General features: G+C 44.1%; 1 protein-coding gene across 1 annotated transcript in view; it reads left to right on the top strand.

Moving 5' to 3' along the window:
- IL13RA1 (interleukin 13 receptor subunit alpha 1) overlaps nt 1-13,216 on the top strand; it is a 53,199-nt gene that overhangs the window by 36,538 nt on the left and 3,445 nt on the right. The window contains exons 9-10 of the mRNA XM_035007727.1: nt 287-383; nt 2,140-2,224. Of these exons, the coding sequence (XP_034863618.1) occupies nt 287-383; nt 2,140-2,224 (182 nt within the window). The remainder of the gene's footprint in view (nt 1-286; nt 384-2,139; nt 2,225-13,216) is intronic.

Genomic DNA, 13,216 nt, shown 5'->3' on the forward strand with positions numbered 1-13,216 from the left:
CAGGTCTAACATTGTGAATAGTGTCTGAAAACTAGTTAAGATATCCTGGTATCGGATAACCCTCAAGGTGTTTATTCCTCCGGGCGGCATTTTAGGCCCTAGAGCAGGGCTGTGTTGCTCACGATTAAGGGAGCGGAAGATAAGATAATCAAAGAATTTTGGAAAATAGGTTGGGGCGGAGCGCAGACATATCTGTGATCTCACTAGTTTGAGCCTACCATTGCTTGGTGTTTTTTTCTCAGAGGGGTTGATTGCTCACGTTTTGTGTTTGCTTTCCATTTGCCAGGTGAGAACACCGACCCCACGTTCTACATAAGCATGTTGCTCGCCACTCCGGTCATTGTCGCGGGCACAATCATAGTCCTTCTGCTTTATCTCAAAAGGTGAGGCAGCGGCCCGGGTTGGCCTGGCAGTTTCTGCTAGCCTGCGGGCTGCAGTTACTACTCTCTGTGAGGGTGTTGGGTGTTTGGCCCGGGTATCAGGAGCGCTTTGGCCATAAATGACCCGGCTAGTATTCCTGCAGAGCAGGTTGCGGCCTAAAGCTGTGGGAAAGAGCACTTCAGCAAGTCGCATCGGGTGGATGGTGCTCTGTGCACGCCAGCGGAGAGCCGCGCGAGCGGAGGCCGGAGCCAGCTCCCGGAGGCCGTGGCAAGGAACTGAGATTTCTTTTCCTAAGCATGACGGGGACACATTGGAGAGTTTTGAGCAGGGAAGGGCCATGACCTGATTGTACTGTCCTGATTGTACTGTCCTAAAACGTCACCGCAGTTGCTGAATGAGGAACTGGCTTGGGCAAGAATGGCAGCGGGTAGGCCAGTGAGGAGGCCTTGCTGTGGGGGGTGGCGGGGGAAAGGTGAGGGCGGCCTCACCTAGGAAGTTAGCAGCGGAGTTGGTAAGATGTGGTCAGAGGCGGGATGTATTTGGAAGGTCAAACTGAGGGTACATGCCGAAAGCTGCTCATCCGCCCGTGGAGGTCTGAGGCAGGTACTGAGGGTTCAAGGAGAGCTCAGGCTTTGGGCTTCAGCAACTTGAGTGAACGCGGGAGCCATTTGCTGAGACGGAGAAGATTGCGAGGAGCCCTGGCTGTAGGGCGAAGGTGAGGACTTCAGGTCTGAATGGAAGTTCGAGATGCCTAGTAGATACCCAAGTAGAGATGTTAAATGGGTAGTTGTGTGATGAACCTGGAGTACAAGGGAGAGGTCTGGGCCGGAGATCGAATTTGGGGAGCCCTCGGCATGTAAACAGACCCGAAGCCCTAAGACTGGAAGAGATCACTCGCAGAGCGAGTGGGATGGAGGGCGAAGGACAGAGCCCTGGGCCACACCAACGTTTAGGGCCCAGGAGATGAGGTGGGGCCACCAAAGGGTACTCTAAGGTACAAAGATGGACAGGGGGAGAAGAATAAAAAATTAAAGAAGAATGTACCCTGTTCTCAGAAGATTATTTTTTTCAAAATTATAAGCAGTAAGCCCCCATCAGGTCTACGATGAGTAAAGCACCATTATTATTTAAATACTAGGGGAGGGTGCACACACACACACACACACAGAGTCATAACCATGTGAGGTGATGGATGTGTTAATTTGCTTGATTGTAGTCATCATTTCATAATGTATACATATATCAAAGCGTCATGTTGTTCATCTCAAATATAATTTTTATTTGTTGAGTATATCTCAATAAAGCTGGAAAAAAAGTTTTAAAAATGATAGGGTATGAGCAGTCTGTTTCTCCTGATGGCCCCTTTGGTCAGCCCATACTGGGTGCTCTCAGGACATCGGTTTCTCAGCTTCTTGTGAAATTTCTTCACAGCTGCTTCATCATTCAAGATGACTTCTGTACCATGTCTTTAGTCCAAGTCTTCTTTTAATGTGGCTTTTTTTTTTTTTAAAGATTTTATTTATTTGAGAAAGAGAGAGAGCACATGAGAGGGGGGAGGGTCAGAGGGAGAAGCAGACTCCCTGCCGAGCAGGGAGCCCGATGCGGGACTCGATCCTGGGACTCCAGGATCATGACCTGAGCCGAAGGCAGTCGCTTAACCAACTGAGCCACCCAGGCGCCCTTAATGTGGCTTTTTTTAAGTGGGGCATTCCTATGGGCTGGAGGATTTGATCAAAAAATGTCTCTGTTTTCTTAAAGGCTCAAGATCATTATATTCCCTCCAATTCCTGATCCTGGCAAGATTTTTAAGGAAATGTTTGGAGACCAGAACGATGATACTCTGGTAAGTCCTGATTCCATGAAGTTTGAAATTGGTTTTTGTTGGGAGGCTATGGGATTTGTAAAGAGTTTGGTAAAATACACAAAACATAAAATTTGCCATTTTGACCGTTTTTAAATGCACAGCTCGATGGCATTAGGTACATTTACAGTGTCGTGCAGCCATCATCACGATTTCTAGAACTTTTTCATCATCCCAGATAGAAACTGTGCCCGTTAAACACTAAGTTCCCATTCTCCCCAGCCGCTGGTCACCTCTTTTCTACTTTCTGTCTCTGAATCTGCCTCTCCTGGGTACCTCGTGTAAGTGGAATCCCACAGTATTTGTCCTTTTTTGTATCTGGCTTCTTTCACTTAGCATAATATTTTCAAGGTTCATCCATGTGGTAGTGTGTGTCAGAACTGTATTTCAAAATGGGTTACTTTTTTTTAAGATTTTATTTATTTATTTGACAGAGTAAGCACCAGAAGGAGAGGGAGAAGCAGACTCCCCGCTGAGCAGGGAGCCCGATGTAGGGCTCAATTCCAGAACCCTGGGATCATGACCTGAGCCAAAGACAGACGCTTAACTGACTAAGCCACCCAGGTGCCCCTAAAATTGGTTATTTTAAACTTCATTTTATCTAAAAGATTAAAGAAGAGGCAGTTTATCATGTTGTATCCCAGGGGCGCCCGGCTGGCCCAGTCAGTAGAACGTGTGACTCTTGATCTCGGGGTCATGAGTTCGAGCTCCACATTGGGCATGGAGCCTGCTTAAAATAAAAAATAATTAATTTAAAAAATGTGGTATCTCAGACTAAGCATACCATTTGAGAAGTCCTCAGAATGCTTTGCCTATCTCGTCTCACAGGGCTTCATTCTGTCCCAGAAGCAGGGAATCTGTTTAATCCAAACATTCAAGGAGTGGAGCCTCCCTGATGAAACCAGTCCATAGAGCTTCTGACTCTTGGAGACATGGGGAAATAGAAAGATAGGGTGAACAGTTGAAATAGATTCTGTTTGTGCTGTTGCCTGGAAAGCTGGCCTCTGAGGACAAGGCAAACCCACCCGAACTGTTACAGTTAGTTTGCTGCAGACTCTCATGCTAGAATTTGTGCCTGGAAAACCCAAGACCTCAGGGGAACCAAAGAGTTTCAGGTTTCCCTGATAAGTACATTCACCCAAATAAAATAATAAAGACACTAAATGGAATAAATATCAGTATTATTACATATATTTTAAATTAGTAATATCAGACACAGGGCACATAATGGCCTGGGCTCTGGAGTCAGATTGTCTGGGTTCAAATCTCATTTACCATCTGCCTGCCCTTAGGTGACTTCCTTAACCTCTCTGTGCCTCAGTGTTCTCATTTGTGAAGTGGAGGTAGTGATACAGCACCTGCCTCACGGTGGTGGTATGTGCGTTCGATTAACTTAATACCATAAAAACCACTTAGCACGCAGGCATTCGTGAGTGCTCAGTGTCGGTGATTAGTCTTACTGTTGATACTTTCCATTTATTGTTAATCCCCAAGCAGTTCTTTTTTTTTTTTTCTTTTTAAAAAGTAAGCTCTATGCCCAGCATGGGGCTTGAACTCATGACCCCGAGATGCAGAGTCACATGCTGTGCCAACCGAGCCAGCCCAGCGCCCCTCCCCAAACAATTCTTGTCATAACAAGTGATTCACAATAGCAACGATGATGTATAGTGGGGGAAGGAAGGCAGGGAGGCCGATGTGCTTTCAGGGGAGGATGCATCTGGATCACTTTCTCACCAAGTCATGGTCACGCTGCCAGACCCTGGGTGACTAGGGCATCACCAGGCAGGTGGGTCCCAAAGTCAGGTGCCTGATGAGGAGATGGTACACTCACCAAGAGGGAATATGGCCACTGGTGGCTCTTCACCTTTAGTTGAGTCACAACCAACTGGAACGCTTGCAAGAATAGAGCATCCGGGGCCCCGCCCCCAGAAAGTGTGACTGCGCAGGTCTGCGAAGGGCCCCAGGAATCTGCGTATTTAACAGGGGCCCACAGAGGATTCCTATTCTGGTGAGATGGTTTACAGAGCCCACTTTGAAAAACACTGTTGTGGCTATTTTCCTTAGGATGACCCCATCTCTTTCTTCATCTCCCCAGCTAGTGTGCTAGCTGCCGGGGGCTGGAGATGGTGCAGGTCCTCGGACACCTCTAACCGGTCCTTGAAAGTCCGCTGTGTGCATACGGCACATCAGGTGCTGGGCTTCTGTTCCTTATCGTGTCCTCATAAAAAACAAGTTAGGCTTTCAAAGCATTTAATGTCACAGCAATATACTCACGATACAAGAGTAAGAAACATCATCCCTACAGAGTACACTGCGATCCTAATTTGGATAAAAACGCATGAACATACACATAGAACAATGAGTGGAAGGAAAGGAATCAAAATGATCATCTCGGGGCAGAAGGGCCGCGCAGATAATTGATGTTATTCTCTGCCTTTGTGAGATTTCCAGATTGCCTCTAATGAGCAGGTATTACTTTCATAATAAAAAGGAACCCTGTACAAGTCATTAAGGGAAAAGAGAATCTTTTGGTCATCCGGGTTGGAGAGATAACAGGGACTTGAACTTAGGTCGCAGCAGAGAAGATTGACGCAAGAGACATTATTAAAGGCAACTCATTACAACGTGGGGACTCTGTGGGCGATGAAAGGTACAGAAAGTAAAAATAATCTCAAGGTTTCGAGCCTGAGTGATAGAGTGAACGACGGTAACATTGACAGCAAAATCAGATCAATTATCTTTCTCAGAGATGGGAAAATTGCTTTTTTTCAGTTTGCTGTCTAGAGGATAATATGTTGTCCCGATGAGTCAGAGAATTCTATAATTTAGCGAGGCAGATACACTGACAAGATGGACCACTAAAAGCATAAGATGTTTTTGTTTGTGGTGGTTGCAGACCATTAAATAAAATCAGTGTTTAAAACTGAAAGTATAATAAAAATGCCAGACAGGGGAAAGGATAAAAGAACAAATTTTCATGTTTTCTTTTTAAGCAAATGAATAATCTTCTTTTCTCTACATGGCAGCCGTGGAACTGCATATGCAGCAGAAAGATGAACCTTTTACTTCTAGAATTATCAAATTATACAATGAACATAGCCCTACAGGTCATCCAGTGAGGTGGACGTTTCACGTGTTGAATTATTTATCTTTAACCGTGAATTGTTAAGACACTAAGATGCTAGTCCTACCCCCTCATTTTTAGAGACAGGGGCGGTGGGGGCCCTAGAGACGTTTCTCAGGGACTTTCACCAAGAGAGGTCATGGCAGAACCTGAACCAGAAGCCACGGTAGCCCAGAGTTACCATCTCCTAATCCCGAGAAATAATCCCTGCCCTTTCTTAATACTCTTCTTCCCCACTACACCATCCATAGTGGTTCTTTAGGGAAAAAAAAAAAAAGAAAACAAAACCAAAAAAAACCTCATTTAGGTGTGGCCACGGAGGAGTGAAATTCTCTGTATAGTTTTCCTTAAGGTTCCTAGTGTTTTGACAGTGTTTTGTTCATCACTATGGTAACATTGTGGCCAACAACATTTCTTCCTGTGGCTTTGCTGCTTGCCTTTCCTTTGTGACTGACTGGGCTGTGGGCCACGTCTGGGGGGCGGGGGCTGTGCGGAGGGGATTGCTTCTCCGCATCTGCGTTTCTGTTTCATCCTTAAAAAATTATCTATTCTTCCCCGCTTCTTGGAAACCAACTAGGTTGTCAGCACCGTGCCAGTTTCGCATTCCTGATTGGAAAGCGGCTTTCTAACTGGGAGTCGACTTCCAGATGCTGCTGAGTTGTTTCTAACTTTTTTTTCTTTTCTCACTTCAGCATGTATCTTTAAAAACTAGGAACGCAAGAAAAAATTAGGAACACTTTCCTACATAAGCAAAATAGCATGGCTGTCCTTTTAAAAAGGATTCATAATCCTTAATATCATTTAATATTCAGCCCCTGTTGCAATTTTTCCAGCTGTCCCCCAGTTGTGGGGAGCCAGGTCGGATCCAGTCACGGCACCGTTAGGGACGCGAAGAGGGAGCGCTGTGTGTAGGGCGATAACGGGGTGTCCCCTCCTGCCCCTTGATGCTTATTTCCCCCCTCGCCGCCTGAAGACGGTCTGCGCGGCGCTGGGTCAGCACCCTGTCAGTGAGCGTCCTGTTGGCGCTTTAGCTCAGCTCCGTAGCTAATGCTTTCTGTGCTCGTTGGTCTCCTTGAATCAATAATTCCAGCAGGCGTTCAAAGTGACGATTTTTCTCATCTGTCCTCTAATCTACGTTTATAAGCTGCCCCTTTTCTCTAAAGCACTGCTTTGAGTCATTAACTCAGCTCTTTGGTTGTTCTGAAATTCTGTTTCTGCTAGGAAGGCAAGTACGTGTTTAATTCTTTCCCTTTACTTCTCAATTTTTAAAGACATTTTTAAAGGGTTGGAGCCATAGCCACCTTAAATGGTACCACCTTCGTCCCCTTCACACCACATTCAGCCAGTTCTTTTTTTTTTTTTTTAATGTAAGTAAACTCCACCCCCAATGTGGGGCTCGAACTCACAACCCCGAGATCAAGAATCTCACATGCTACCGACTGAACCAGCCAGCCACCCCTCAACTGGTTCTTTTTTTTTTTTTTTTTAAAGATTTTATTTATTTATTTGAGAGAGAGAATGAGATAGAGCATGAGGGTCAGAGGGAGAAGCAGACTCCCTGCTGAGCAGGGAGCCCCATGCGGGACTCGATCCCGAGACTCCAGGATCATGACCTGAGCTGAAGGCAGTCGCTTAACCAACTGAGCCACCCAGGCGCCCCTCAACTGGTTCTTTTTTAAGCGGCAATGATTTTTAAGGCAGTGGCGATCCCCAATTCATATTGTTCAACTTCCTATTGTGGATGTTGATCTGAAGAAAACCGGGGCATGTAATCTGTTGACTTGTATTCCTACAAGAGGCCACTGTTTGGCACAGGGCTTAGGGGCACAAAACCCACTTCGCTTCTAGGGAAAATTCACTGTGAGAACCAACCAAACCTTGAAAGTATTCTTAACTGGACATTTAGTGTTCCATGAAACCACGAAATTTACTTATTTCTTTAAAATATAAAAGCCTACGTAGCCTGCTGCTTTTCTAGGGTTGGATGACTAACGACTAAAACCCAGTTGTGTTAGCCTCCCAAACACTGATTTTTCTTTTTTCCGTCTATGTTGTTTTTCATCTTTGGCCATTATTCTGTTGTTGATTACCTTGTTTTAAAAAATTGGCAGTGTGAGGATCAAATTACAGATGGGTAATTTTGTGGATTTTTTTTTTCTGCAAGTAGTTTTAAAAAGACTGGCATATCATTCATAAAATTGAATAATAGGTCAGAGCATTTGTTCCCTATTCTTACACGGACTTATTCATAAAAGCAGTCCTCAGGAAAAGGCCACAATGCTGATGATGAGTGAAAATGAGAGTAATCTGAGTTTTAGAAATGAAAAAAAGGCAATTGAAAAAATTAATGTCTTCTTGGAAGCCATTTCTGCTGCAGTGTTCACCTCATTAAAATAGATTGTTTTCTTTTCCCCCCTGTCCAACCCAGCTAACCATTAGATCTAACAACTAGAAACCAATGAAGGTGTAATCTTCAGCATGCATTTTTAAAAATAAAAATATATTTTTTAAAAGCAACATGTATTTATTATAGAGAAATGAGAAATACAGATCACCAAAAGAGAAAAATAACATCACTCTTCATCCTATCACCCTGACATAACCATCTCTAATGTTATGTGAACAACAGAGAGAAATGGAACTTTTAATCACAAATGGAGTAAGAGACGACAGCAATAAAAACAGTTTGTACTTACGGAATTTTTGCTATGTGTCAGACACTTTTCTATGCACCTCCTTCATTAGCGTGTCCCCATCTTGCAGTTGGCCTCATCTCCAGCACACAGATGAAGAAGGTGAGGTACCAGAGGGGGAGTAGGTGTAGCTTGCTCCAGGTTCCAGTGCGAGGACACAACAGAGCTAGGGTCCAAACTTAACGGACAAGAGTCAGACGTGGGGTCTGAACCCAGGCATCCTGATTCTCCAGTCTAGACTCTGAGGCAGTCATAGATATGTTTTAATACAGTGCTCATATTTAATTTTATTTGAATTTAACGGATGAGAAACAGGTGGAACTGAAGGAATTTCTGAACTTCTGACAAATTATAAAATAAGTTTTGATGATTATTGAAAAGAGCCGTTTTTCTCTATGTTCTCCCTGTTCTCTCTCCCTTTTTGAAGTTGCCCGGTGTCTGCCTAGTCCGCGCTGGTAACTGTGCTATACCACGGTGTCTCCCTTGGAGCCTTTGTGTGCTCTTCCGTCTAGGTGGCCATATATACGTGATGCTCGCTGCCAGTCTTCATGTTCATGTCTCTCCAGTCACTTCGGTTGTTCAAAGCTCTAAACGTTTTCGCAGGGAGGATTCCTGGGACCAGCATTTCCTGAATTATTTACACATGGATGGAGTCTGCTGCATTAATAATTGAAAGTCATTTTAGCTAGATATAAAATCCACGGCTCACGTGTTCTTGCCTTGGGTATCTTAAATGTGGCATCCATTTTCTTCTGGCATAAAACGTTGTCAAAGTCTGCTGACAATGGAATTTTCTGTATTGAAATACTCAGTCTTGGAGCGCCTGGCTGGCTCAGTCAGTGGAGTGTGTGACCCTTGGTCTCGGGGTCATGAATTTGGGCCCCACATTGAGCATAGAGCTTACTTTAAAAACAAACCAACAAACACTTGTTCTCTTCTGTCTGATTGTCAAAAGCTTTATTTCTTCCAAGTCCAGTAATTTTATCAGAATACGTCTTGGTGTTGTTGGTCATCCAGGCTTGATTTCTGAGGTAGGTGGTGTACCCATTCAGTATGCAGTCTCAGATGTTTGTTTTTAATTTCAGTAAAAATGTCTTCACTTACAGACTTCACTTACTCTGTTCCCTTGTTTTCTTTGCCTGTCTTCTGTATTTGTCACATCCTCTTGAATAATTTTTATCCACCTTCATTTTTTTTAAGTTTTGATGATTATTGAAAAGAGCCGTTTTAATTAATTTTTTTTAGAGAGTGTGTGTGTGTGCGTGCAAGCGGGAGTAGGGGCAGAGGGAGAGAGAGTGAGAGTGAGAGAATCTCAGGCAGACTCCCTGCTGAGTGTGGAGCCCAACTCGGGGCTGGATCCCAGGACCCTAAGATCATGACCTGAGCCAAAGTCACGAGTTGGCCGCTTAACCCACTGAGCCACCCCATCTCTGTCTGGGTCAGTGTGGCGTCTTTGTGCCCAGTTGCTCCTCAGAGTGGGACTTGGCCCTGGAAGGGAGCTTTGGATGGTTTTGAGAGTTCTTGGGGCCCAGGCAGCTCCCAGGCTCTACCACGGGACTCCTTGCACTCAGTCACTATTTGAAAGGGCAAACCCCTGCCGGTCTTAGTTGTTGTTCATAAATTAGCTTGCTGAGGTTTGAGTTATTTTAGAGTTCTCAGATCTATCAGATGTCTGGCTGGTTACCTCTCCATACCGCTCCATAACTGATTCCACTGTGCTCGTGTAGCTGTCTTGAATTTGTCCCACCCATTCGTATTTCAGGGTTCACAGGGGACTCAGCTTGATCTGGTTCTGTCATAGATTGTGTCTGTGGATTTGGCTGTTGCTTCCCTCCTTACCCTACTTACCTTTTCTACTTGTGTCTTCTATGGTGGCATTTGGGGACATTTAAAAACTATGCTGCTGGGCGCCTGGGTGGCTCAGTCATTGGGTGTCTGCCTTCGGCTCAGGTCATGGTCCCAGGATCCCGGGATCAAGTCCCACATCGAGCTCCCTGCTCAGCAGAAAGCCTGCTTCTCCCTCTCCCACTCCCCCTGCTTGTGTTCCCTCTCTCTCTGTGTCTCTGTCAAATAAATAAATACAATCTTTAAAAAAAAAAAAAACCCAAAACAACTATGCTGCCGGGGCGCCTGGGGGGGCTCAGTCGGTGAAGCGTCTGCCTTTGGCTCAGGTCATGATCCCGGGGTCCTGGGATCGAGCCCCGCGTCGGGCTCCCTGAGTCTGCTTCTCCCTCACCCTCTGCCTGCCGTTCCCCCGCCTTGTGCTTGCTCTCTCTCTCTCTCTCTGTCAAATAAATAAAATCTTTAAAAACAAAAACAAAACTATGCTGCCGACCACTACCTTCCTCCCAGGATTTCTCTGTAAACTACGGACCACGGGCCAAATCTTGTCTCCTGCTTGCTTGTCTACAGCCTGCGAGCTAAGAATGGTTTTTATACGTTTAAATAGTTGAAAAGATCTAAAGAAGAATATTTTGTCCTAGCACATGAAAATTATCTGAAATTCAAATGTCAGCGCATCCGTTAGTTTTGTTGGAAGACAGCCGCACCTGCTTATTTACATGTTCTCTGTGGCTGTTTTCATGCTGTAACAGCAGAGTGAGTTTTGGGGACAGAGACTCAAAGCTGAAAATATCTATTATCTGGCCATTGACAGAAAAAGTTTGCCAACCCTGGTCCTATAATATACTTTTTAATGGCTAAATAGTATTCCATTGTGTGGATATATCATAATGTACTTAACCAAGTCCCTATTATTGGGCATTTAGATCAATTCTAAATTTCATCATTATAGGCATCATTTCATAGCTTATATTAGTGTATATATTTTATTATTTTGGGGAGGGATATATTGTTACAGGTAAGATTGCTGGATCAGAGGAAATTGTTCAACTCTTTTTAAACTCTTTGATTAATATTGGCAAATTGTCATCCAGAAAGGATATACAGGCTAAATATCTATTAAGGATACTGATTCAATAAATTATGGTGCCTTCATGCAATGAAATATTGTGCAGAGGGGGGCACCTGGGTGGCTCAGTCGTTAAGCGTCTGCCTTCGGCTCAGGTCATGATCCCAGGGTCCTGGGATCGAGCCCCGCATCAGGCTCCCTGCTCCGCGGGAAGCCTGCTTCTCCCTCTCCCATTCCCCCTGCTTGTATTCCCTCTCTCGTTGTCAAATAAATAAATAAAAATCTATTAAAAAAAAAGAAATATTGTGCAGAGGGTAAAGAAAATGAGGTAGCTTAATTTTACTGATATATAAAAATCTGTAATATATGCTGTTAAACACCCTGGTTACACACGTAGAGTATGATTCCTTCATATTAAGGAAAGGGGGGCAATTAGAATGCATACTTTTCACTTTTTCACAAGAAGCATAGATTACAAGTAGGTTGTACCAGCTTACACACCTGGCTGTAGTATGTCTGAACGGTGGTTTTGCCGAGGTTTTGTCAGCGTTTTTTTTTTTTTAATTCTTGCCAATTGACAGACAAGAAAAGGGCATCTTGTTTTCATTTTATATATCAACTTTTGTGTTGTTTTGTATGTTTATGGGCTTGAATTCTTTTGTGAAATTCTTGTCCATTGTCCATTTCTTTTTCCTTGCCATTTTCATGTTTTGGAAACTTGGTAGTTCGTAAAGCTCTTTAAAAAAAAAAAAAAGATTTTATTTATTTGGGAGATAGAAAGAGCAGAGCAAGAGAGAGAGAGAGAGAGTATGAGCAGGGCGGAGGGACAGATGAAGGAGAAGCAGGTTCCCCGATGAGCAGGGAGCCCAACCCGGGGGGGCTCGATCCCAGGACCCCAGGATCATGACCAGACACTTCACTGACTGAGCCACCCAGGTAGGTACCCCTGTAAAGCTCTTTTTATCTATCAGCCATTAATCCTTTGGCTTGTTGTCCGTTTGCCTCTGTGTGGTATTTAGGGTGATTAATGGTGTTTTTCTTTTTTTTATGCATTCACATCTTCCTGTATTTTTTGTGTGCAGGAAGCCTTTTTCCATCTCAGATTGATGCACTCGTTGCCCAATATATTTTTCTAGTTCTTATTTGATTTTGTTTTTTACATTTAGGTCTTTCGTCCATAGGAATTTATCCGTGTGGGCTGTCAAGTAGGGTTTAACTTTATTTTTCAAATGTTTAGCCAGTTGTCTTAGTGCCATTTATTGAATAAGCCATTATTTCAAGGTTACGTAATTTTTTTCAGACTGTTTATTAGATCCTGTGCATTTCACATTTTCAAAAGCCAGGTTTGTTGATTTGATTTATGTAAAATACAATTTCTCCTTTTTAAGCACACAGTTATTCTGTACGGTCACGGTTGTAGCAAATGTGTGCAGTTTTGTCGCCACCGCTCATGCCGGTCAAGATCTAGAACGTTTTCATCGTCCTCCAAAAGGGTCCCCCATGCCCCTTTGTAGTCAGTCCCCTCGCCCCTGACCTTGCACTCTTGCCACCCCTGATCTGTTTTCTATCCCTAAATTTTTGCCTTCTCCAGAATGTCTTACGAACGGAATCCTCAAACACATAGATTTTGGGGTCTGGCTCATTTCACTTAGCACAGTGCATTTAAGAGACTTCTGTGGTGTTGCGTGTATCGGTCGGCGGTTCATTCCTTTTCGCTGTCAAACAGCATGCCGTGATATGGCTGTACCACAATTTATTTAACTGTTCACTTATTCAAGGACAGTGGGCTTGTTTCCAGTTTGGGGCTTTTTCGAAGACAGCTACTGTAAACATTCACGTACTGGTCTTTGTGTAGACATAGGTTTCCATTTCTCTTGGGTGGGACTCCTGGGTCATGGAGCAGGTGTATTATGCTTCATTTTATAAGGAACCATAGGAGAGACCCAGTTACTCTGCATCTTTGTTGGCACTTAGGGATGTCAGTATTTTTTATTTTAGCCATTCTACTAGGAATATGAGGGTTCAATCACTTCTTTAGAATAATTGGGATATTTTCAGCAGTGTCTCTCAACTCATCCCTGCCTGTGCTTTCTAAGACCGGGCGCTCCCAACTTGCTTGGTCCATCTCTCATTGGACAGCGCGAGGCAGCGGAAGAGTCACTGTTGCTCTTGCTTGTTTTTCTGCTTTCCCTTTCCTTTCCTACTAGGCTTCTCAAACCAGAAAACGTCAGCGCAGAGAAGGAGCT

Source organism: Mirounga leonina, unplaced genomic scaffold (genome assembly GCF_011800145.1).
Source record: "Mirounga leonina isolate KUSES-001 unplaced genomic scaffold, KU_Mleo_1.0 Mir_101664, whole genome shotgun sequence".
In the NCBI taxonomy this organism is placed as follows: Eukaryota; Metazoa; Chordata; class Mammalia; order Carnivora; family Phocidae; genus Mirounga; species Mirounga leonina.